The 26346-nt window shown below is 42.4% G+C and overlaps 1 protein-coding gene across 2 annotated transcripts in view; it reads left to right on the top strand.

Moving 5' to 3' along the window:
• The window catches only part of SPAG5 (sperm associated antigen 5), a 184872-nt gene that overhangs the window by 96160 nt on the left and 62366 nt on the right, over positions 1-26346 (top strand). For both annotated transcript variants that reach the window (XM_073616771.1, XM_073616770.1), the window contains exons 17-18: positions 13106-13274; positions 13644-13746. In XM_073616771.1, coding sequence (XP_073472872.1) covers positions 13106-13274; positions 13644-13746 — 272 coding nt within the window. The remainder of the gene's footprint in view (positions 1-13105; positions 13275-13643; positions 13747-26346) is intronic.

Genomic DNA, 26346 nt, shown 5'->3' with positions numbered 1-26346 from the left:
ATAACAAACATGTTCGGACTATTTCTTTGGTGTACGGAAAATAATTTTTTTTTATATACATTTCACATTATTTATGTCTATTTATGATATGTTTTACATTATATATTTTGTTTTTTTTTTTTTTTGTTTTGCATGGAATGAAATCAGTTTTCCTTTTTCATGTTTATTCTTGCCCTGTGTAATGTTTTTGTACAGAGCAGAGCAGCCTGAATCCTCCTCCTCTTCTCGGGTCCCTCGCCGGCGCTCCTGGCCCCTCCCAGCTGTCGAGTACCCCCCCCAGCAAGCAGCTTACTATGGGGGCACCCGAGCTCCAGCTGTGTCCATTCAGACACAGAGCTGCGGTTTGGCCCCGTCCCCCTCTCTCCTCATTGGCTAACTGACTTTGACAGCAGCCGGAGTCAATAGCGCCGCTGCCGGGTCCCAGCCAAACAAGAGGGAGAGCCCCAGACAGGCGAGTCCCTCGTGCACATCCCTGGATTGAGATGGTGCTCAGGTAATTATGAGGGTGGGCTGCTGCACACGGAAGGTTTTCTCTTAATGCATTGCATTAAGATAAAAAAACCTTCTGCCTTTACAACCACTTTTAAGAGTCCCAAGCCAATAAAAAAAATTCCTGTACATTCACTGTGTTGTATGGTGATTTGTCCAATCATGGTAGGACATTTACCTCTCCCACAAGATTTGAAGAGGTGTTCCCTAGGAAAAAAGATTTCCTATAATGGATACAGCCATTTTCTGTCCTCCTAAGACCCTTACTATTAAGAACATCTTGGTGTTTTTTTTTAGGTCCGGTGAAAATTCTCCACGCTTGCTCGTCCTTGTTATGAAAGGTAGCCCTCACTTCTTGGGGCAGGTGGGGCATTTGTTGGTCTTTATGACCACATGGTCCAAGGACTTTTCAGATGCCCTGGTCCAATGGGTGGTGTCCTGGGGCTACTAGCTAACTTACCAATCTATCTTTGCCGCGCTTGAAGTCTAATCTTCTGCTTTCCTTGCAACAACTAGTGGACCTTCATGCTGGCTCAACTCTTTGGTCAGGGGATCATAGCCATGGAATTTGCGAAGCCCATTGTTGCTTCCCACAATCTCGGGCATTGCTGTCTCTGTAGACATCAAGGATGCTTCCTACATGTTCCAAGCTTTTCAGCGCATCTATGTTTCTTAGACTTTTTTCTGTGGGTACACTGCCCTTACCTGTTGCCCACCCCCAAGGGGCTGGCCCCTGTTGCTGTATGTCGCTGCTGATAGATTGCCTTTTATGGGTTACTTAGATGACTTTTTAATGAGGGAAGAGTTGGCAAAGACCAACATCTGACAAACTGGTCAATCACTTCAGAGGTTTGGCTGGATTCTGAACCTCCAAAAATCGAGTGATGGAATCAGGCCCTCTCTGCTAGTGTCTGGACCTTCTCTTGGATACTGTTCTGTCTAAGGTTTGTCTTTCGCAGAGAAAAGGCTTCAGGTTCCCCACTACCACTTTCATACTGTGCAGTCCAGGAGCCAGCCTACCTTTCATGAGATAGGGCTTGAGTGTAGCCTCCTTCGATGCAGTTCCATTTGTCCAACTCCACTCTGGACCACTGCAGCTCAACATTTTGTCTGTGTGGAAACTAGAAGGCTTATTTTCTGGATCTTTGCATTCCCCTAATGCCAATGACCATATTGGCTTGGGCATGATGGCTTACAAGTCCAGCCCCTCTGCTGTGGAAGGTTCTCACAATAAAATGCCAGGTTATCAAGACTTGCTCATCCTCTCGATGCAAGGGAGTTGGTCACTGGAGGGAGCTTGGCTCCCAAACAACATCCTGGAACTACAAATGACTTGGTTATATTTATCAACACTCGACCTCTCAACTACAGTTTCATTTTATTCTGATTCAGTCAGGCAATGCCACGAATGATTTACAATAACCATCAAGGAAGAACCATAAGTCATGCAACTCTAAGGGAAGCCAAGTGGATTCTAGTTTGGGCAGAACGTCACATTTTGGCTTTGCCCAGCATACACATTCCAGGCAAAGAAGATTAACAGGCAAGTTTCCTCAGCTAACAATATATGAAATCAATAGTTTAGCCTCTTTCCTAGGTGGTTTCAAGCCCTCTCTCGCAGGGAACAGGTGACAGACCACCTGGTCCCGAAATTGTACCACAAACTGATCAAGCTTGTTTCCAGGAATCCTCTTATAATCAATGTGAAAGCCAAAGTGACTGTGCAATTCATTTCTTGCATGCCTCGAAGGATCGGGATAGGAAGCATTTTGATGTCTTTATTGCACCTAACTCTGCCAGTCGGACAGTTTACTCGGACCTCATTGGGCTCCTGGGAGACTTTCTGTCTCCTCCAGGATCTTCCATCCCAAGGGCTTGTTTACCATACTGTATTATAGTTGCTAGTTTTGTGGCCTGGCTGTTGAATCCCTGGTCATCAAGATTGTTCCCATGCTTCTCGACGCTAGGGATTCTTCTTACAAGAACTACCATTGTACCTAGAATGCAAACTTCTCAGGGTGTAACATATAACTTCTGGTGCGCTACTATCATCAAAAATAGAACAAATAAATCAATAAATAAATAAATGTGAATATATATTCAGATACTGCACAACCCTGGTGATTGAATAAAGTCCTGGAAAAAAATCAGTCAATCCTGAAAAGACAGTCAGTCAATAGTCAATCAGTGCAAATCTCTGTATATGAAGTTCTTCCTTCAATGAATGAAAGACATCTCTTTGATCGAGGCAAGAACGACAGAAAGGAGGGGGGGGGGCGCTTACCAGATACGTTGGACCCCTATTATGGGGGTCTTATGAGCCCACAGATGCCGGATCAGGGAAGCAGGAACAGCTGATGTTAGTGGTTTGCGGCCTGTCTCCAGTCCCTCACAGGCAATGGGAGTACAGCGGGAAAGCCAATGCTTTTATTATTCTGAAGAAATGTTTTCTTCAGAATAATACAAGCTGTACTCCCATTGCCTGTGAGGGACTGGAGACGGACCGCAAACCACTAACAACATCAGCTGTTCCTGCTTGCCTGATCCGGCATCTGTGGGCTCATAAGACCCCCGTAATAGGGGTCCAACGTATCTGTTAAGCGCCCTCCTCCCCCTCCTTTCTGTCGTTCTTGCCTCGATCAAGGAGATGTCTTTCATTCATTGAAGGAAGGATTCATATACAGAGATTTGCACTGATTGACTGTCTTTTCAGGATTGATTGATTTGATTTTTTCCAGGACTTTATTCAATCACCAGGGTTGTGCAGTATCTGAATATAAATTTATTCATTGCTTTATTTGTTCTATTTTTGATGATAGCGCACCAGAAGTTATGTTACACTTACCAGAACTGGATATTCGAGTTTTTTTTTGTTTGCAGCACTCTTTTATCAATGTACACTTAAATATAATTTTTTATCACATTATCACTGAACTGCGGGGATAGCGCAGATTGTTTTTGGATCGAGCAAACTTCTCAGGGTGCCAGGCAAAAATATTCAATCTCATGGTGTTCTCAATGGGACGAATTCTGCCTCTTTCCAGTCTGGACTAGATCAACGCCTATCCCCGAGTACCATATGTGGGCAGCTTTCAGATTTGGCTGTTCACTTTCACAATTCACTTCCATCTCACTTTTTTGTGATGAACTTTATTTAAGGTGTTGCTCACACTGTTCCCTCTGTGCATTCCCCAGTGCCACTGTGGGGTCTCCGGTTCTGTTGGTTTTTCATACCCCCTTCTTTGAACCTACTTGATATACTCATTTATCTGCTCTTACTCGCAAAGTGGCCTTCCATCACCATCACTTCTGCGGGGCAAATTTTTTGACCTTGTGGCTCTAACCCAGTGTTTCTCAATCTTTTTTTCAGTCAAGTCACCCTTGAAAAGTATTTTCACTTTTGAGGCACCCCTGTCCAAGGCTTGGTTCACGTTGCTATGTATCGCGAAACATGTGCAAAATCACACTTGTTCCTGACACACAGACAAATGCGCTGCTCTTTAGGGGTACCATTAAGAGGGTTAAGTGGGTTTTTGGTGCGGAACAATTTTAAAAAAGTGTCAGATGTCTTTCCCTGCATTTCTGTGGGTAGGGAAGCCTATTGAAATGAATGGGCTGCCCTACACTCAGCACGCATCCACACAGATGTGAACCAAGGGCCTATTCACATGTCAGGTTGGACCGGGGGGGGGGGGGGGGTGCGCGCGTCGGCAGTAAAGCGCCGCGCTAATTTTAGCGGCGCTATTCGCCCGCTTGGGGGGGGCGGTTTTAACCCCCCGCTAGAGGCTGAAAAGGGGTTAAATCCGCCCGCAAAATGGCGCTGGAGAGGCGTTTTGCCGGCGGTATCACAGTGCTGCCCCATTGCTTTCAACCGCTACAAAGAAGCTGCTGGCAGGACTTTTTGTGATGTCCTGCCTGTGCACCGCTCCAGTGTGAAAGCCCTCAGCTTCTTTAGCAAGGCAATGGTCATTTTCGGGGTCGTTATCATGTTGGAATACTGCCCTGCGGCCCAGTCTTCGAAGCGAGGGGATCTTGTTCGGCTTCGGTATGTCACAGTATATGTTGGCATTCATGGTTCCCTCAAAGAACTGTAGCTCCCCAGTGCTGGCAGCACTCATGCAGCCCCAGACCATGACACTCCCACCACCATGCTTGACTGTAGGCAAGACACACTTGTCTTTGTACTCCTCACCTGGTTCCCGCCACACACGCTTGACACCATCTGAACCAAAGTTTATCTTGGTCTCATCAGACCACAGGACATGGTTCCAGTAATCCATGTTCTTAATCTGCTTGTCTTCAGCAAACTGTTTGTGAGCTTTCTTGTGCATCATCTTTAGAAGAGGCTTCCTTCTGGGACGACAGCCAATTTGATGCCGTGTGCGCCGTATGGTCTGAGCACTGACAGGCTGAACCTCCCCCACCCCTTCAACCTCTGCAGCAATGCTGGCAGCACTTATATGTCTATTTCTCAAAGACAACCTCTGGATATGACGCTGAGCACGTGCACTCAACTTCTTTGGTCGACCATGGCGAGGTATGTTCTGAGTGGAACCTGTCCTGTTAAACAGCTGCATGGTCTTGGCCACCGTGCTGCAGCTCGGTTTCAGGGTCTTGGCAATCTTCTTATAGCCTAGGCCATCTTTATGTAGAGCAACAATTCTTTTTTTTTTTTTTTTTTTTTTTTTTCAGATCCTCTGAGTTCTTTGCCATGAGATGCCATGTTCAACTTTCAATGACCAGTATGAGAGAGAGCGATAACACCAGATTTAACACTCCTGCTCCCCATTCACACCTGAGACCTTGTAACGCTAACGAGTCACATGACACCGGGGAGGGAAAATTACTAATTGGGCCCAAATTCAGCCCGTGTATGGGGCTTAAGACTGGCCATACACAAAGTGTGCGCGCGCTGGCTCTCCTAGAATCTTTACAATTCCAGGAGAGCCAGCAGGTTTTTAGGAGCTGCGCTCACTTTGTCAGGGCCAACTTTAAACTTTTCTTTATCGTACATCATGGGACACAGAGCCTTAAGTAATTACTTAATGGGTTATAGCCTACCGTCAGGTGTTGAAACTGGTAAACCCTAATTAAGGAAGTTTACTCCCCTATATAACCCCTCCTCCTTCCAGGAGCACACCAGTTTTTTCCCCAGTGTCTAAGGTGTTGGTCACGAGTGAAGAAGTGCTCTGAGGAGCTCCAGGAGGGATCCATGTTGGATTTAAATTATTCCATAAAAATAAACCAGATCCATCCAGAAGTGCCACTAAGGCCTAAAATGGATGATACCTGGGACCTCGTATCTGAAGCACGAGATTTTGCCTGTAATGGCTCTTTGTAGGGCTGGATCCCAGGAACCCAGGGCTTAGGTCTTGTTACATTACCTCAAGTTTCCTGATGTGGGGTGCTATACAAGGCCCAAGGTAGTTCAGTCGGACCCAGTTTTAACGGACCTAGTCCTTGAAGGTTTCTTAAACGTAACCCGCCGTGATAGGTGAAAGCTGGATTTTCTGTTAAAACAGCAAAATCTTGCGGCGAGGACAAGGTAAGGAAAGAGAGACTTGGATATTAAAAACATCTATACATTTCTTTCATTGAAGGAAAAATGTTGTCATGCCTTAAAAATCTCCTCTAGATGGAGTCTATGCACATACCTTACTCTGTTGTCTCACTGTTTGCTCAGTTCCGTGCCTGGCTGTACAGCATGTGGAAGCAGATTTTTGCAAGGTAGGAAAAGCTGCAAAAAATGTTTTTTCTTCCCCTGATGGGACCAGAGGGTTAGAGGGACAACAGCAACAGGTCTGTGCCTCACTGCAGGAGGCTCTGCCGCCCCTCTCCCCCTTATGTTGGGTCTGGGGGGGGAGCGGGGCCTAACGCAGGTGCCGTGAAACATCCGCTGACAAACGGCAGGCTAATGGCAGATAAATACAGCTGTGTCAGTCTCTCCTCTGCTGAGGGGGAAACAAGCTGCCTGCACACAGGGACACACGAACTGTGGGACACGTATGGGTTGCAAAACTGGCATTTCCTGATTCAGGAAGGACACCCTTTTCCAGCACTAAGCTGAACTGTATAACAATTTTAAAAGCATTGACTATTTTCAGCGATTTAGTGCAATGTGTATAGCGCCTCTGTTTTTGTACTTAGGACTATGCCTGCCAAAAAAGACACCACAAAAGCCAAAAGAGTAAAGGTTTCACCCCCAGGCATTAGGATTTCAAGCTGTATTTCCTCGCCTGAATTACCAATCATGGCAACTCAGGGTGAGCCATTAGAGCAAATTGTTGGTGCGGCTGCCTCTCACATCTCAGCACCTGCATACGTGACTGAAGAAACTCTTTCCTCCTCACTCCAAGATCTGGAAGAAAGACTAGCGGCTTTAATCGCATCCTCCATTCAAAAGGATAGGAAACGTACTAGCTCCCCCTCCCCCGCTTCAGCTTTACAAGGGGAACAGTGGGCACACGATGAGGTTCTACCCTCAATCAATCAAGAAGAGCTTACCGATGATTCTTCTACTTAAACAACGGTAGATGAACCTTTGTTAGTGTCTCAATCAGAAAAATTGCTGATACAAACTCTTACAGAGTTGGTTCGTTCCTCTTTCATGCTGCCTCTAACAGAGTCTAATGAAAACGTGGCCTCTTCCTTAGGTTCCTTAAAACCTTCCCATCCTTTGCATGCGTTTCCTGTGCATGCATTACTTGAACAGCTTATTTTTTCGGAATGGGATAAACATTTTCTCCCTCCTAAGAGGTTCTCAATTCTCTATCCTCTGGAGGAGAAATTCTCCAAAAACTGGAAAGTACCAGCAATTGATGCTGCGATTTCCAATGTAAATAATAACTTGTCCTGTAGACAATGCACAGATGCTTAAAGATCCAACAGATAAGAAGTTGGAATCCCTGCTAAAGTCTGCTTTTTCCATAGCAGGTGCCTTCACCCAGCCTGCAGTCGCCGCGATAGGCGTCTGCCAATCCCTAGAGGACCAATTCAAACAGGCCCTTGGAGAGCTTCCTACACAACTAGCTCAAGATTTGGCTGAACTACCTAAGGCATTATGTTTTGCCATAGATGCCATCAAAGACTCTATCCACCAGGCATCCTGCCTCACGCTTATGCTTGTACAAATGCGCAGAATCCTGTGGTTGAAAAATTGGTCAGCTGAAACGCCATGTAAAAACCTAACTGGGTTTCATTTTCATGGGGAGCGAATATTTGGAGAAGACTTGGATAAATATGTCAAGACAATTTCTGCTGGGAAAAGTTCCTTTTTACCAGTCAAAAGAAAAAATAAACGCCCTGCATTTAAACTGACTCTTTCCCCTGGGCCAGGGGCTTCCGCCTCTAGGCAGTGGCAATGGCCTCCGCCGTCAGACTCTAGAGGAAGGACTCGGGGTCAGACCCAGGCTCAAAAGAAGCCCTGGGGTAGGAAATCTGCAAAACAGAATCCTAAGGCCTCAAGAGGCAACCCCCCCTCACCAAGGTGGAGGGAAGACTTTTGCAATTTTCAGAAGTCTGGAAAAGGGAAATTCAAGACAGATGGGTCATTTCCATGATAATGCTGGGGTACAAGCTGGAATTCCGGAACTTTCCACCGCCTCGCTTCCTGAGGTCAAGCATTCCCAAAGAGCTAGAGAAAAAACAGTCTCTGTTTCAGGTACTAGACCGATTAATATCTCAAGGGGTGATCATACAGATACCCACAAAAGAGCAAGGTCTGGGATTTTATTCAAACCTTTTTATGGTACCAAAGCCAAGTGGAGATGTCAGACCCATTCTAGATCTAAGAAAGCTAAATCAATTCCTGAATATCCGCTCCTTTCGCATGGAGACAATCAGGTCAGTAGTTTCTATCCTTTTAGGAAGGGAACTTCTGGCATCAATCGATATCAGGGATGCATATCTGCATGTCCCTATATTTCCTGCTCATCAAAAGTTTGAGGTTTGAGTTGGAACAGCAGCATTTTCAATTTGTAGCCCTGCCCTTTGGGCTAGCCACAGCACCTCGTGTGTTTACCAAAGTGCTGGCCCCACCTCTAGCCAGGTTAAGGGCACAGGGCATAACAATCGTAGCGTACCTAGACGATCTATTACTTATAGATCAATCAGCGACTCGTCTGGAGCAAAGCGTACGCACTACAACCAACTAGCTAAAAAGTTTGGGTAGGATTCTCAACCTAGAGAAATCTTCCTTAATACCGCTAAGAAGGCTGGAGTACTTGGGTCTGATCATAGATACAGCCCAGGAAAGGGTGTTCTTTCCTCAGGCAAAAATCAACTCCATAGGAGAACTGGCGCGGAGGGTCAGGTCAAATGGCAATCCCTCCATTCGCCTTTGCATGAGGTTGCTAGGAACCATGGTAGCTTCATTCGGAGCAGTTCCCTATGCCCAGTTCCATTCAAGACTGTTGCAAAACAGTATCCTTGGAACAAAACAATTCAAGCTTTAGACTTGCCAATGCGGCTGTCCCCAAGAGTGGCCCAAAGCCTCACTTGGTGGTCATTAACCCAGAATCTGCTGAAGGGAGGATACTTCAGACCAGTCATCTGGAAAGTGGTAACGATGGATGCCAGCCTTTCAGGCGTTGGAGTAGTACTAGAAAAAACAACTGTTCAAAGACAGTGGTCAAGAACCAAAAGAAGCTTACCCATCAATATCCTAGAGATTCGGGCAGTACGCCTGGCTCTAAAGGCCTGGACTTTCAGGTTACAGGATTGTCCTGTCAGGATTCAATCAGACAATGCCACAGCTGTGGCCTATATCAATCACCAAGGGGGCAGCAAAACTCTCAGCGCAGAGAGAGGTGAAACATATTCTAACTTGGGCAGAAAGGAATGTTCCATGCCTTTCTGCAATCTTCATTCCGGGAGTAGAGAATTGGCAGGCAGACTACTTAAGTCGCCAGATTCTACCAGGTCGGTTAGTGCTTCTTGGGCAGTGTTTCATCAGGCCTCCATGGCTCAGATCTGTAAGGCCGCAATTTGGTCTTCAGTACTTACATTCACAAAATGTTATCAGGTGGGTGTAAGGAGGTATGAGGATATCGCCTTCGGGCGCAGTGTGCTGCAAGCAGCAGTATAAATCCTCAAGTCTGGGCGTACCCTGCGGGTTGTTTTCTCCCACCCCTCATTTGGCATTGCTATGGGACGTCCCATTAAGTAATTACTTAAGGCTCTGTGTCCCATGATGTACGATAAAGAAAATACAATTTTTATAACAGCTTACCTGTAAAATCCTTTTCTTGGAGTACATCATGGGACACAGAGCTCCCTCCCCTCTTTTTTGGGATACAAGTGTATTGCTTTGCTACAAAAACTGATGTGCTCCTGGAAGATGGAGGGGTTATATAGGGGAGTAAACTTCCTTAATTAGGGTTTACCAGTGTCAACACCTGACTGTAGGCTATAACCCATTAAGTAATTACTTAAGGCTCTGTGTCCCATGATGTACTCCAAGAAAAGGATTTTACAGGTAAGCTGTTATAAAAATCCTATTTTTTAATAATCAGTATGAAATCATCATTTACATATGATTATACATACAAGCATCCCCATAATAATGCAAAAACAAATTAAATCCGATTTAAATCTAGACAAAAGTAAAGCGTATTGGTGCTAAAGAGTGCTAAAATAGCACTGTGAAAGTTAACATTTTTTTTTTTTAATCCATTACTTTGAATATATAAACAACTAAAAAATGCACAGTGTGGCGCTATTATGTGAATACAGTATGAAAAAACTAAACATAAATTATTCAAATCATAAACATCTCATGTGAGCACTTATGACAGTGACTAGTGAAAGAATAATACATATGTGTGTTTAGATGAATTAAACATCAAAGGCAAAATCAAATATAGAGTCCATAACACCAAAAAGAAAAAGTCCGTGATAGCAGTGTATAAATGGTATGCAGGTGTATTTCCTGTATATGCAGGAAGATCAATTAGACCCGGTAGCCTGGTAGATGAATGGAACATAAACGACCAGAGGTGCACAGAAATTTGAAAACGGTGCCAGGACCATCACCAGAAGATATGGAGGCTTACCAGAAGTAGTGGCCCGAAATAGCGTATGCTAAAACAGGTCAAGAAGGCTTGGTGACCAACTGGTCTAGATGTATTGTCTGGTTAGATGTCATCACCACATCAACGGAGGGAAGGGGGGGAAGCAATCAGCACGATTTCCTCAATAATAATCTTACCACCAAGCCAAGCGAAAGATTCGTGTACCATGTGAGGAATGAAAACACTCACATAGTGTAATAACGTATTAACTTGGATTTATTAAAAATAACAATAAAAAACAAACTCACATTTTATGCAGATCAAACAGGCATGTAAATCGTATAGCGGTAGTTGTGAGGGGTCCACCCAACATGTTTCAACTAAAAAAGTCGTCTTCTGGGGTGTGGAACCCTCTCTCCCCACCGCTCTATTTATGGACAAAGAATGACCCCCACTGGAAGTGTCCGAAACCGGAAGTAATTAAGATGACCCTATTTCCGTTTTTTTTATCTGAACTGTTTATTTAGATTATGAGATAAAGTATCGCTGTATACGATCTACATTTTAGATAACTTGTTTAACTTGTCTGATCTTTTAATTAAGTTTAAAGATGCTCATTAGTTACTCATAATTTCAGCAGTACATCCACCTTTGCTGACATTTCCTGTCCCTTCCGTCCCCTCAATAGGAGGTTGGGTGTCACTTCCTGTTCTGACTATGTTGCTGGATGTGACTAATCCTATTGAAAATGAGGCTTGGCTAAAGGCCTGGAGCGCACCGCCATCGTTATTCGATCGTGCGCGTGACGTCATCGCGTCATTCGACGGCCGATCGAAAACGAGGCTTGGATTATACCCTTGGAACGCACGGACGTGAATTATGGGCGTGATGTTATCACGCCACCGTGTCGGAACGAGGCTTGGCACTGAGGGTGGAGCGCAGCTGTGTGGAGGCGCTTCCACCCACTGCATACAGGGACTGAGAGTGAGGCTTGGTTACGGATTTAACCATCCGGACCAAAGCCGATCTATACAGTAATGTACATTGGTCTTATAGTTCGGACCTCACACAGGACTATGAGATTTTTGATATTGAATCTACTAATGGGTGATTTTTTTGAATTTCTTATATATGCCCCCCCCTGACCGGAAATAGGGGTCATCTTAATTACTTCCGGTTTCGGACACTTCCAGTGGGGGTCATTCTTTGTCCATAAATAGAGCGGTGGGGAGAGAGGGTTCCACACCCCCAGAAGACGACTTTTTTAGTTGAAACATGTTGGGTGGACCCCTCACAACTACCGCTATACGATTTACATGCCTGTTTGATCTGCATAAAATGTGAGTTTGTTTTTTATTGTTATTTTTAATAAATCCAAGTTAATACGTTATTACACTATGTGAGTGTTTTCATTCCTCACATGGTACACGAATCTTTCGCTTGGCTTGGTGGTGCGATTATTATTGAGGAAATCGTGCTGATTGCTTCCCCCCCCTTCCCTCCGTTGATGTGGTGATGACATCTAACCAGACAATACATCTAGACCAGTTGGTCACCAAGCCTTCTTGACCTGTTTTAGCATACGCTATTTCGGGCCACTACTTCTGGTAAGCCTCCATATCTTCTGGTGATGGTCCTGGCACCGTTTTCAAATTTCTGTGCACCTCTGGTCGTTTATGGTCCATTCATCTACCAGGCTACCGGGTCTATTTGATCTTCCTGCATATAACAGGAAATACACCTGCATACCATTTATACACTGCTATCACGGACTTTTTCTTTTTGGTGTTATGGACTCTATATTTGATTTTGCCTTTGATGTTTAATTCATCTAAACACACATATGTATTATTCTTTCACTAGTCACTGTCATAAGTGCTCACATGAGATGTTTATGATTTGAATAATTTATGTTTAGTTTTTTCATACTGTATTCACATAATAGCGCCACACTGTGCATTTTTTAGTGTTTTCTTTTTTTTCTCCCTGAGTCTACGGGTGTGTTGGCTGCTTACTTAGTTTGTTGTAGCGCAGCGCTGTATCATATTTCTTGAAACTTTGAATATATAGCATTGAGATTTAAAATTTACATTTATAAGGCAGAATTGTATCAACGAAGTAATATCAGTTTTATTTTTGAAAATTTAATTAGATAATTGACTCTCCAGCTTTTTGCATATTTCTCTTTTTGGAAGGTGTGGGAGTGTGTGTTCACCTTTTGATGCTATTCTGTAACAGGAAGTTTGGGTTCACACAGTTGCTCTGCGGTAATGTACAATTTCCTCAATATACTTCGGTGTTTCTTCTTAATGGCTTGCCAATGGAGGTGTGTTGCAGCGCACCGCACCGCAATGCAAGGTAACACTATTGTGTGTTGTAATGTGCCTCCTTGCACAGAATATAACCCGTATGTTCTTTGTTGGTGCATTGGAAAATGGCACTATCTCTAAATATAGGAGGCATCCTCTCCTCTTTAGATAAAGCATACAAAAATGCATATAAAAAACATGCCGTTTTGAAATCTAGAAGTTCAAACCAGCCCCTTATGAGCAAAACATAGATTTCTAAGTGAAGCTAATTCATATAAATGTGGTTTGCACATGCAGGGAAGATGTTAATGAACTGAGGCGGAATTTGGCAGATGCAGAGAATGAAGCTCAGAATGTGAAAGCAAACACGGTCAAAGAAATGGCTAAGTCCTCCTCTGAAGTCTCAAAAATCACAGCACTTCTCCTAGATGTAATAAGAAATCTGAAGGAAAGCTCCCGGAGAGAGGTATGACCACTCCAGTTCTTGATATATACAGTATCCTCAAAGAATTCATTGCTTTTGGGGGGGGGGGGGGGGGGGGGGGGGGATACTTTCATGAGTTTTAGTGCACACAAACACAATATAATACTCAATTTTTTTTGTAAAATGTGAAAGATGTTAATTAGTAGATAGTTGCCTAACAGAAGAGATAAGCAATTTGTAGCCAAAAATGCAGATTTTTACATAAGTGCAAAAAAATGAAAAAAAAAAAAAAATTGCTCTAGTGCTTAAGTTGTTAAAACTTTTATAGGCCAGTTTATGGGATTGGTTGCCTTTATTCATAAAGTATCCCCATATTAAAGCAGAACGTCATCGAACGTTTTCATTTTGCAGGTAAAAGTTAATGCCTATGGACAGCATACACCAGGTGGGAGTCTCGCACACTCAAACACTTTTACAGAAGAATCTTTTCAGACAACAATCTTGAACACAACAGGTTAGAAGTGAAATGTTTTCCTAGAATATTTTTTGGCATTGTTAACGGTTCTACAGAGTGTGTTGGGAAGGTATGTGAAGAAACTTTCATCAAACAATAATTGGGGGACACATTATAAATTAAAAAGTCCTGCATCATAGGAAGATGGAAACTAAGCACAAAAATAGGGGGCATTGCTCCTCTCATGCGCCATATTCCTCTCAGGAAATGGAAACCAAGTTTTAACTTGGTGTCCTAGGTTTTCTTCAAGAAAGGTATGAGAGTGTAGTATTTTATAATAAATGTGTGGAATGTTTAATTAAATAAAACAGAGGGTTTTGGTGAATGGTAAATTATGAATGGTGTCTGAATTATCAATGTAGTAGATATGCAGTGCCTCCAGCCGATTATAATAAATAACTTGACAACAATATAAATTTTGTTCACTTACTCAGTAGTATACCACAACAATTTCCTGAGTTCTATAGTGATTTCTTACCAATTATAAACCTCTCCCAATTTAAATTAATAAGTAAATATCATTTATTGAAATACAAGTATAATTCTACAATTTCATACAAAACTGGAATTACTGGTGATTTATATTTCACACACGCAATCAACACAATATGAAAGTAATTTCTCTTACATTTTAAAGACAAACCGGGACAGTCTCAACCAACTATAAAAGTGTGATTTAACCGTGCTATTAAAATATTTAAAAAAAAACCCCTTATAACTCTTAATACAATTTCTGACTCTCTGCGGCCGGAAGAGAGAAAGGAAGATATCTTGAAGAGCCAAAAGAAAACTGCTACTAAAATTTTAAGAGGTCCTAGCTTAAATAGAGCTGTTAAATTAGGGTAGAAAATATTAGATTTCCCTGGGACACCACTATAGCCAATTTAGCTGCAATCAATACAGGTCTGTAACTAATTTACACGGTTTCAACATACAACATAGACAACCTATGTAGGAAAACTTTGGTAATTTTCCTGATTTTTTATTTTTTTTTGCATATTTCTCACATTTAAATGATTCAGCTCATCAAAATTTTTAATATCTAGGGCGCATGCGCAGCGCCGAGCGTGATGGACGCCTGATAGAGTAGCTCCGTCCAGCCCGGGAAGATAACGGCTTTTGCAGGGCTATTATCAGTACTCAACTCGGCGATTCTATCACCCCTCGAGCCCCTTAGACGTGGTGCATGCCTGGGAGAAAGAAGAAACCCAGAGGTTCGTCTCAGCACACCCTAACCCACTATCTCCTCCGCACTCGTGAGCTCGGCAGCATGTCTCAAAATGGCGCTGCAGGGAGAAGCAAGCCTCCGTCTCCGGCCTCATCACCAGGATTTCTCCACGACCAAATATCCGCCCTGGATCCTAGCCATGAGTACACAGCCTCCCTTACCAAGACAGACCTAGAGAGCAGCCTGGAGGCCATGTACACTAGGCTGGCTACTAAGTTCCAGACTGAGCTGCACAAAACCTCTCACACACTCTCCCAGGAGATTGCAGCCTTAGGCTCCAGAACTGAAAGACTGGAAACTAAACATGACAAGCTGGCGCTTGCTTACAGTGACCTCTCTAGAGAACATGAATCTCTAGCCACGGCCTTTTCTTTGATGCAGTCCCAAATAGAAGACCTCGATAACCGCAATAGACGCAACAATTTGCGCATAAGAGGTATCCCAGAATCCGTTACGGATCTCATTCCCACTATGATTCGCCTGTTCAAATCTCTGCTCCCAGACACGGATGCTGGTTCTTTCACCTGTGACCGCATTCATAGAGCCCTCAGACCTAAACCTCCGGATGATAAACCCCCCAGGGACATTGTTCTTTGCATGAAGGACTTTTTAATCAAAGAGGAGATTCTCAGAGCTGCTTGCAACCAGCAACGCATCACCCTGGACGACCGTACCATTCAAATATATCCTGATATTTCCCCCGCCACCCTGGACAGGAGACGTGGCATGAAAGAGGTTACTTCTGCCCTTCAAGCTGCTCGCATTCGCTATAGATGGGGCTTCCCTTTTAAGCTTGTAATCCCCCATAATGGTACCACATATTCTGCCAAGTCACACATGGAAGGTCAAGAGGTGTTGGTTAAATTGGGCCTTCTGGATCCTGATGTCATTCGTCGGCCCCCTTCTACCCCAAGACCTTCACCCATCTGGCAGACGCCTCCAACCAGGAGAGACAGACGCAGAATCAGATACGACGTCGGAGATAGATTGGAGGACCCCTTTCGTTGATCTTCCCAGCACAGATGACACCTACATGACAACCCAGCAACATGCACCCCGTTCCAGTTTGCAATGACCCTGACGTCGGTCCCTTGGAGCCGCGACATGGAGCCGCGACATGTTTACCCCAACCAGCCGCAGCCTTGCAGATTCTGACTTCTTTTTTATTTTTGGTTGCGTCGTTACTGCAGGCACGTTCTTTTTTTGTTTTTTTTTTATATTCCTTCCTACTAGATCAGCATAGTACAGAACATATTCCCGGCTGGGTTCGAGACCTTGTAGTCTCGTGAGTTGTGATTTCTCTTATCAGGTCTATTACCGTTACCTGATCCAGTTACTAGTTATGATGACACTTGCATTATCATCAGACTTATGTTTACTTTTCATTTTTTTTTTTCTCCATCTTTTTTTCTCCTTTTTTTTAGGTTTTGGTCAGCCATAATACTACTTTTGCATCAAATCTCTATTGAAAAAATATTGTATGGGTTACATGCTTCAGTTAGCCTTTATGGCTTACATTTTTGATATGTTTCACTCTACTGCCAGCCAGTGCTCGAGTATGTCGGCCCTCTTTTTGGTCCTTGAAATGCAAAGGGCTTGTCTTAGATCCCTCTTGGATGCTATTTGTCCCCACACTATAGTTTTACTATAACCACCACCATGGTAATTAGGTGTATATCACACAATGTCAAGGGATTTAATTCCCCACTTAAAAGGAGGAAGGCTTTTGCCTTCTATAAACAACTGGGAGCTCAAATCCTCCTCTTGCAGGAGACACATTTTGCACACTCCTCACACCCCAAATTTCTCCACAGAAGCTTTCCTCAGACTTTTTGCTCTTTGCACCAGACAAAAAGCAGAGGTGCCGCCATACTCTTGCACAGTTCCTTCCCAATGGAAGTCAAACAGGTTTTTAAAGACATAGATAGCAGATATGTTATAATCAAAGGTCTGATTCACAGCAGAGAACGAACTATCGCCAGTATTTATGCCCCAAATGATGCTCCTGCCTCTCTTTCATTCCTTCTTTGACCGCCTTTCTCATTTTCAATCACCCCACATGATAATAGGAGGGGACTTCAATATGGTTGCTAACCTTGACAGATCCTCCCTGTCCCCCTCCTCCAAATCTTTTCCTCGCTCCCTCTCCAGTGGACTGCTAGACCACCAGCTGGTAGACTCCTGGAGAGCACTTAACATCGGTGCTAAGGAGTACACGTTCTACTCCCATCCCCACAAAAGTTATGCGAGATTAGATTATATCTATACTACCCCCATTATCCTTGCTAATACCACAGATGCAAGCATCCACCCTTGCACTTGGTCGGACCATCATGCCACTGCCTTCACCACTACATACATTAGGCTTGCACCTACTTCTTACTCATGGCGGCTAAATGAGGCTCTCCTCTCAGATGCAGTCGTGGAGGTAGAGGTTGCACAAGCCATTGAAGAATATTTTAATCTCAACGCTATTCCAGAAACCCCTCCTTCCACTGTTTGGTCGGCACATAAGGCAGTCCTGAGAGGTAAACTTATTAGTTTAGCATCTGCCCAGAACAAAACCGACAAACAAAACATCTTAACCCTCACTAAAGACCTAGATAGTCTTTACAAGAACACTAATCTCCTACACTTAGAATCCACCAGACAACTGATTGGTCAAAAGAGATTGGAGTTGGATGGCATCTTGTCGAAAAGGGTGGAAAAGGCTCTGCGTTGGTCTAAAGCCAAATTTCTCCTTCATGAGAGTTCCGCTTCTACCCTTTTTCGCCAGAAAACGAAACCACTCTTCCCGCCCACCCCACGTCTATAGATTAATGACCCCCTCAGGGCACGTCACTTCCCATCCCCAAGAGGTCCTTCACATCTTTGAACAATTTTACTCTTCTTTGCTAGCCCCCTCCCAACTAAAGCCCTCTCCATCTGACGAAGCCTGGTTTCAGAATATCCCTCTACCAAATTTCACCCCTACACAACTAGATAAACAGAACGCCCCGATCACACCTGCAGAGGTTTTGAATGTGATTAAATCTTTGAAATCAGGCTCAGCCCCAGGCCCTTACGGATTTTCCTCTCTATACTATAAGAAATTTTCCTCCCTCCTTACCACTAGATTGGTTCATTTATTTAACTGGGTATTACAAGGGGGTAGTTTCCCCGAAGAGATGTTATTAGCCAATATGTCCCTGATCCCGAAACATCACAAAAACCATACCCTACCCCAAAACTATAGACCTATCTCGGTCATTAATAATGATTTGAAAATCTTTAGCAGGATCATGGCGGACAGACTAGCAGTGGTTATCCCCTCTCATTTCCCTGTATCAGTCTGGTTTTATACCCCATAGACTTATTACTGATAACATTCGCCTTGCGACAAATATAATACAAGATGCCAACCTGTTTTCACGTAAACTCCTCATGCTTAGCCTAGACATACAGAAGGCATTTGATAGTGTCTCATGGGCATACATCACTACACTCCTACAACGTATGGGTTTCCAGGGAGCATTCCTACAAGCATTCTTGGCCCTCTATCGTAACCCGAAAACTAGGATCAGGCTCCCTGGCTGTAATTCTATGTTTTTTAGCCTGGGCAGAGGTACAAGACAAGGTTGCCCGTTGTCACCTTTAATTTTTGCATTAGCTCTCGAACCTCTAGCCATTGCTATACTCCAAAACCCTAATATCTCCGGTTATCTGAAGGGCCACTCGACATACAAATTTGGGATGTATGCTTATGATGTATTGATGTTTGTCACCAATCCCCTTGTTTCTCTGCCGAACTTATTTCAGACTCTATCGAAGTTTGCAGAGATTTCAGGCCTATCCATAAACATGGCAAAATCGAGCGCCCTCCCAATAGGCTACACTCTTGGAGAACTACATCATCTTCAATCAGTCTATACTTTTATTTGGGCAGACTCTCACCTCCCTTACCTAGGTATCAACCTGACTAAAGATTTCTGTAGACTCTTTAAAGTGAATTTCCCACCCATGGTTTCTAAACTGAAAGGTATCCTTAAACAGTGGTCACACTTACACATTTCATTTCTTGGTAGAATCACTGCACTTAAGATGACAATTCTCCCCAAACTTCTCTACCTTTTTAGATCCCTGCCACTTAAAATATCTAAAACCTACCTACACACTTTTCAGGTGTTGTTTAATAAATTCATTTGGAAGGACCAACCTCCACGCTTCGCCAAGGAGGTCTTGTACCGCTCCTCTAAGAGGGGTGGTCTAGGGGTTCCTCAAATATGGTTTTATTACCTAGCCCGTAGATACACTCAACAGGCGCAATGGAACATTCATAACTCCAGAGTCCCTTGGGTGCAGTTTGAATGTGAGTCCATCTCCCCTTTATTTCTCCCAGGCCTTATGTGGTCAAACAATCCGGCTAGATCAGAAATGGGTTCTAAAAATTTGATCACGCAGGCAGGCCTTCAACTCTGGGACGCATATAAAAAAATGTACAATCTTGTTTCTGCTGTACCTCTGGGTGCCTCATTTCTAGGAGATTCTAGATTCCCCTTGGCCTTTGATAGACCCTCTTCCTTTCAACTCTGGATTGATTTAAAATTGACTACATTAGATAAATTCCTCCTAAATTCAAAATTCATTTCGTTTTCTCAGTTGCAAACCAATTACCACATCCCAAACAATGAATTTTATCATTTTTTTACAAATACGACACTTCTTTCAAAAGCATTATTCGGGCCCTTTCTCGACCTCCACGACTCTGTTTGAGGACATTTGCCATGATTCACCTCGCCAAAAAGGCCTTATTTCACTAGTCTACATCGATTTAGAGGCTAACGCTGAGGTCCCAACCCTAAAATATAGATCTCAATGGGAATTAGAATTAGATTTGGAGGACATTGACATAGACTGGGTGAAGGGCTGGCAAAATTTACGCAAGTGTACCAAATCCATTATGGTTCGTGAAACAGCCATCAAACTGATGACACGCTGGTACTACACCCCAATGCGTATTCACAAGATATACCCACAATCCTCCCATCTCTGCTTTAGAGGTTGCATACAACAAGGCTCATTTCTCCATACCTTTTGGGAATGCGAGAAATTGCGTCCCACCTGGAATGAGATCCTGAAAGTAATAGACAAATTGGCAGGCAAACCCCTTAACATTTCCTTCCAACATTGCCTGTTGTTTCAATCTCCTCCAGACTCCCCTAAACCATTGGTTAAACTGATTCATTCTGTCTGTGTAGCTATGCATTGGGTAATTGCTCTGCACTGGAAGTCATCTTCAGTTCCATATACACAAGTTATTGCAAGAATAGATCACATGATGTTGGCCAACAAGATTTATCACACCCTACACGACACTATCTCTCAGTATGATGCTATCTGGAATCCTTGGTTTTTATTTAGGCTCCAGACCTGACCGTTTTACATTTCTTTTCTCCTTTTATTTTACATTTTGTATGTTTTATCCTCCTGTTTAGCTGCTTTATTTTCTCTTCGATTTTGTATCTAGCCATGTTTTATTCACTTGGCTAAGTTTAGACTTTCAGACTCTGTTGATTGTTTTAATAGATATATGTAACTCAGCAGTATATTTATATACTTAGTCTTTGCAAACAATGTTTGATCCCTGCACTTTTTGTACTCATTGCTCTGACTGTCTTGGATTTATATTTGTTTTATTTTTGTTCTAAAATAAAAACCGTTTGAAAACAAAAAAAAAAATTTTAATATCACAGAAAGATAACCCACGTAAATCCAAGATGCAGTTTCTAATGATTCCCTTTATTAAGGGAAAAAAGCTGTTCAAACCTGCATGGCCCTATGTGAAAAATGAATTGCCCCCTCTAATGCTGAATCATGAATGAACTGTGATTAACCACAATTTTTTGGAAAGCTGAGTTAAATTTCACTTGCCACACCCAGGCCTGATTACTGCCAGACCTGTTTAATCAAAAAAATCACATAAATAGAAGCTGTCTGACAAAGTGAAGCATGCTAACAGATCACAAAAAGCCAAACATCATGCCACAATCTAAAAAAATTCAAGAACAGATTAGAAACAAAGTAATGTATATGTATCGGTCTAGGAAAGGGTTCAAAGTCATTTCTAAGGCTTTGGAACTCCAGTGAACCAGGGGGAGAGCTACGGTATTATCCACAAATGGAGATAACATGGAACAGTGGTGAACCTTCCCAGGCGTGGCCGGCCTATGACAACTCATCCAGGAGGTCATAAAAGAACCCAGAACATCTAAAGAACTGCAGGCCTCACTTAAGATCAGTGTTCATGCTTCAACAATAACAAAGAGACTGGGCAAAAGTGGCATCCATGGTGGAGTTCCAAGGCCAAAGCCATTGCTGACCAAAAAGAACACAGGCTCATCTCACATTTACCAAAAAGCATCTTTTTGACTTTTAGGCAAATATTCTGTAGACTGATGAGACAAAAATTTACCTTTTGGAAGGTGTGCATCCCCTTACATCTGGCATAAAATGAATACAGCATTTCATAACAAGAACATCATACTAACAGTCAGACGTGGTGGTAACTTGATGATCTGGGGCTGCTTTGCAGCTTCAGGACCTGGACGACTTACCATAATTGATGGAACCATGAATTCTGAGCTGTACCAGAAAATCCTAAAGGAGAATGTACGGCCATTAGTTCGTGACCTCCAAGTGCACTTGGGTTATGCAGCAGGACAATGATCCAAAACACAACAGCAAGTCCACCTATAAATGGTTCAGACAAAGCAAAATTGAGGTTTTGGTGTGGCCTAGTCAAAGCCTGGACTTAAATCCAATTGAGATGCTGTGTCATGACCTTACACAGGCGTTCATGCTTGAAAATCCTCCAATGTGGCTGAATTAAAACAATTCTGTAAAGAAGAGTGGGCCAAAATTGCTCTACAGCAATGTGAAAGACTCCTTGCCAGTTATCACAAAAGCTTGATTGTGGTTGTTGCTGCCAAGGGTGGCACAACCAGTTATTAGGTTTAGGGGGAAATTACTTTTTTCAGGTTTGGACAGTTTTTTTGCATTAGGTGAAACCAACATTTAAAAACTGCATTTTGTATTTTACTTGGGTAATCTTTGTGTAATAATATTTGTTTGATGATCTGAGTCATTTTAAGTGTGACAAATATGCAGAAAAAAAAATACACAAAGGGGGCAAATACTTTTTCACAGCATTGTGTGGGTGGGGTATGTATGTATGTATGTATGTATGTATGTATGTAGATAGATAGATAGATAGATGGATATATCTATAGATATATATCTATCTAGATAGATATCTCAGACAATAGGTGGGTTATCTTCTTTTCTTATTGTTCTGGAATATCCAAGCACAGTCACGGTGGACTCCCAATCTTCCACTAAAAAACGATTAGAAAAAGACGGGACCAATGCTTCGATGCAATTTTTCTTTACTTCAGGTTTCAAAAACATAGAAAGTGCAAGCAGCAGCAACTGTACAGTATCTAGCATAAATCGCTCTTCCTCAGCCTTCTCTGGCTATGTGTGAAGACATTGATACAATCTCTCTCCTTTATCCACAACACAATGAAACACCACACATGTGTGCAATCTAATCATCACAATTACCAACCCTCAGCGATGATGAACTTAACCCCATCCAGTATTAAATGACAGAGAAAAACAGTGTTATTGTGAATCAATGAAAAAACATATATACAAAATACTACCTATATACATATAAATGCAATGAATATGCCACGTCTAGAATTTAAATATCATCGGGATATCTGAATTAGCGGCATGCGACTTTTATCAAAAAAATCATTCAACTGCCCAATTCGCCTAAATGCAATCTAGAACTTCTTTGTTTCAATATGCATCCAAAGTATGTAGCAATTGAAAATTTCTCAAGCAGGGAAATATTCCACTGGATCTAGAGGAAAAAGAAATGAAATATATATATATATATATATATATATATATATATATATATATATATATATATATATATATATATATATATATATAAATATTCAGAATCCCTGTATGTATATTGTAAAACTCTCTCTTGTCAGTTTGCCTACAAGAATACTTGATTTGATTGTAACCGTATTAGTGCAATTGTGACAGAGAAAATTGAGTACTGTCCGTGATACTTTTTTTTTATTTGCACTAACATACAATTTTTCAGGACAAGCTTTCGGGGTATGTCCCCTTCTTCAAGGTCCAAGCAGTACTGATTCACAAATTTTTAAGCAGAATGTTAAAGAAGGAAAAAAGAAAACCAAACGGTTTCCTTACACATTATGCTAAAGTTTTACGACCGCTCTGTGACCAGCATCCCCCCCTGCATTCCCTCCCTAGCTCTCCCTCTGTCTTATCTCACTAACTCTGCTGCTATCTTTATTGCCATTGATTTGTATGTGTTTGGTTTTCTTTTTTCCCTACAAGAATAAATATAGATCATAGTCTCTAAATGGCAAGCCTAGTGCCCAAAAAACCACGCCCTTTACTAACCACGGGAAGCTGCCAACATAAAGGAGTATACTCACAAAACTCAAAAAGAATCTAAAAATAAATGGGTATGTGGCGCTACCTCATCTAAAAATAATAACAACAACAGATAGGATACTGTACTAAAGGTGATCCAAAATAAAATACAAAAACGAGACTATAAAATCTTCAAAGTGACCTAAGGATAAATATATGCACAATACTGATAAACGGGACCTCACTATAAAAAGTGCATAGAATAAACAATAAAATCATGGAAAAATCAAATAAATAGTGATATAAATGTATGTGCAAAACCATAATATCGTGAACTCATAAGTAAAAGTGCATAGGAGCCAAAATAAAAAGTCACAGGTAGGCTTCATTCAATAAAATAGTAATGATAAATATAGAAAAAAGGGAGCAATAAGTGAACTCCTAATAGTGATACTTTATACTGGATATATAATCAGAATTCCAAGAAGAAAACAGGTGTTAATCCGGAAGAAATTAACTCCAAAAGTGATAGGAAAGTGCATTCCATCTACACTGATGTTTTGCACTTGCACTTGCCTACCTGTGACTTTTTATTTTGGCTCCTTTGCACTATGCACTTTTACTTATGAGTTCACAATATTATGGTTTTGCACATACATTTATGATATCACTATTGATTTGATTTTTCCATGATTTTATTGTTCTATGCACTGATGCACTTTTTTATAGTGAGGTCCCGTTTTTTATCAATATTGTGCATATATTTATCCTTAGGTCACTAAGATTTTATAGTCTCGTTTTTTCTTATTTTATTTTGGATCACCTTTAGTACAGTATCCTATCTGTTATTTTTAGATGAGGTAGCGCTACATACCCATTTATTTTTAGATCATAGTCTCTGTTCATCCCCCCAGGATGCAGAGACTGTAATCTATTAATCCATCAAACCTCGCGCTTTTTCAGTTTCAAAGTTCTTTCTCCCCCTCTTCTATCGCGGAACACCTCTTCCAATACTATGAAACGCAATTCCGATTCCTTGTGTCCCTTTTCTGAAAAATTACGTGACACATTGAAACCAGGTTGCAAATGTCTAATTGTACTGCGATGTTGTGCTATGCGATCCTTGATTTTTTTGAGTTGTCTCACCCACATAAATGAGATTACAGGGGCACACAAGAATATACACCACATATGATGACTGACAGGTATAGAAACCATTAACCATTATCTTTTCTCTACTGTTGGGATGGATATAGCAGAGTATTGGTAACTGTAAGCGCAAACACACAAGTCCATATATAACAGGAGATATAAAGGGCTGAGCAACTTAGTCCATAGGGGACAGGCTGGAAGTTCAAGGGTTAAGTGGTAACCGGTAATGTAATGGTTAAAGTAGGCTGGTAGGCTAGGCGGCTGCTGTTTCCTCAGAGAGCTGGCTCTGTGATGGATGAGAGAGGGGTAGAGAAGGAAGCGCCACCTGAGTGTAGTATTAACAAATGATGTTTAATGACACCAGGTAAAAACACACTTACAGGATAAAAACATATAAAAGGCTCATCTGTATAGGTATGTGGTCCTCGGTGTTCCCTCTGATCCTGTGGTGGTGACGCTGCAGGGATACTGGGCTGCAGAAGGTGGATTACCAGCCGGGAGCTCCTTCTGTGGCCATCAGGAAGAGACTAGGGGCCAGCGTGGAGCGCACCTGAAGCATGCATGACGTCACAGGTCGTCCGTCTGCTTCCAGGTTCAGTATCCAGGGGAGGGATCGTCCAGGGAGGATGGCTAGCAGAGAGGTTGAGAGAAGGCTACGCGCTCGGAACCACTGCTCCTTCAATAGGCCTTATAGGGAGGTGTCTGCAATGTGCTTTTATATGGCAGTGCTGTGGGATAACAGGTCCCAGCGTCTATCACAAGAAAGCACAGTGCCACCTGTGGGCGGGAGGGGAACTACAAGGTAACAATATACACAGAGAAAAAAACAGGAGGTTATATAATAGTCAGTGTCATGGAAACATATATATGAAGAAGTGCATGGTAGTAAACATGGAGACAATAATATTAACAATAGTAAAAATGGGAGTAACAATGGGGGCAAAAGATGGAGGTAAGTATAAGCCGGTTTCACACATGTGCGGTGCGAATTGAGTTCAGGTTTCAATGGGGAAATAAAAATCTCCTGTTCAAAGGAATCATTGTGTTTTAGCTCAGGATCAGTGAGCAGGGAGAGGGGGAGGGAGGGGGGGGGGGGGGGAGAGGCGGAGGTGTAGTGAGGAGAAGTAGAAAATCCTTGTTCAGAACGCAATGCATCTGCGAATCAGATGCGTTCCCATAGGAGATAATAGGCTTGTAGTTCGCACCGCAATGCCCAAAAAACGCACACGTCTTTTGTGCAATGCGCAGTGCAAATGCAACGCACATACATCTGCATTCATATTAATGATGATGCATTAATATTATTAATAATATGATATTAATCAGATGCATTCATATTTAATGTATTTTAAAATGTCCTGCGAATCAGATGCGGTGTAAGTCGCATCTAATTTGCATAGGTGTGAACCCGGGCTAAAAGTATAAGTATAAAAAAATTATATACATACATACATACATACATACATACATACATACATACGTAGAGAAAGGCAAAAAAAAAGGTGAAAAAATTATGGTATAAGAAGTGGACATGGATAAAGCATGCGTATTGGGAAAACACAAACAGGGAAGCACGTATCTGTGCAGGGTTCTTGAAGATATATATATTGTAGCAAGGCTACATCTGTAGGGGTGGTCTCATGAGGAAACGGGGTGGCTTAAAGTAGTGTGTGCACCTCAATATCCTCGTTCAACCCCCCAGGTGCTAAAGTGCCCAAAGAGTAGATCCAGTAAGTTTCTTGCTGGCAAAGACG

The sequence above is a fragment of the Aquarana catesbeiana genome, linkage group LG02 (assembly GCF_042186555.1).
Source record: "Aquarana catesbeiana isolate 2022-GZ linkage group LG02, ASM4218655v1, whole genome shotgun sequence".
Classification (NCBI taxonomy): domain Eukaryota; kingdom Metazoa; phylum Chordata; class Amphibia; order Anura; family Ranidae; genus Aquarana; species Aquarana catesbeiana.
This window is presented reverse-complemented; position numbering and strand designations above follow the sequence as displayed.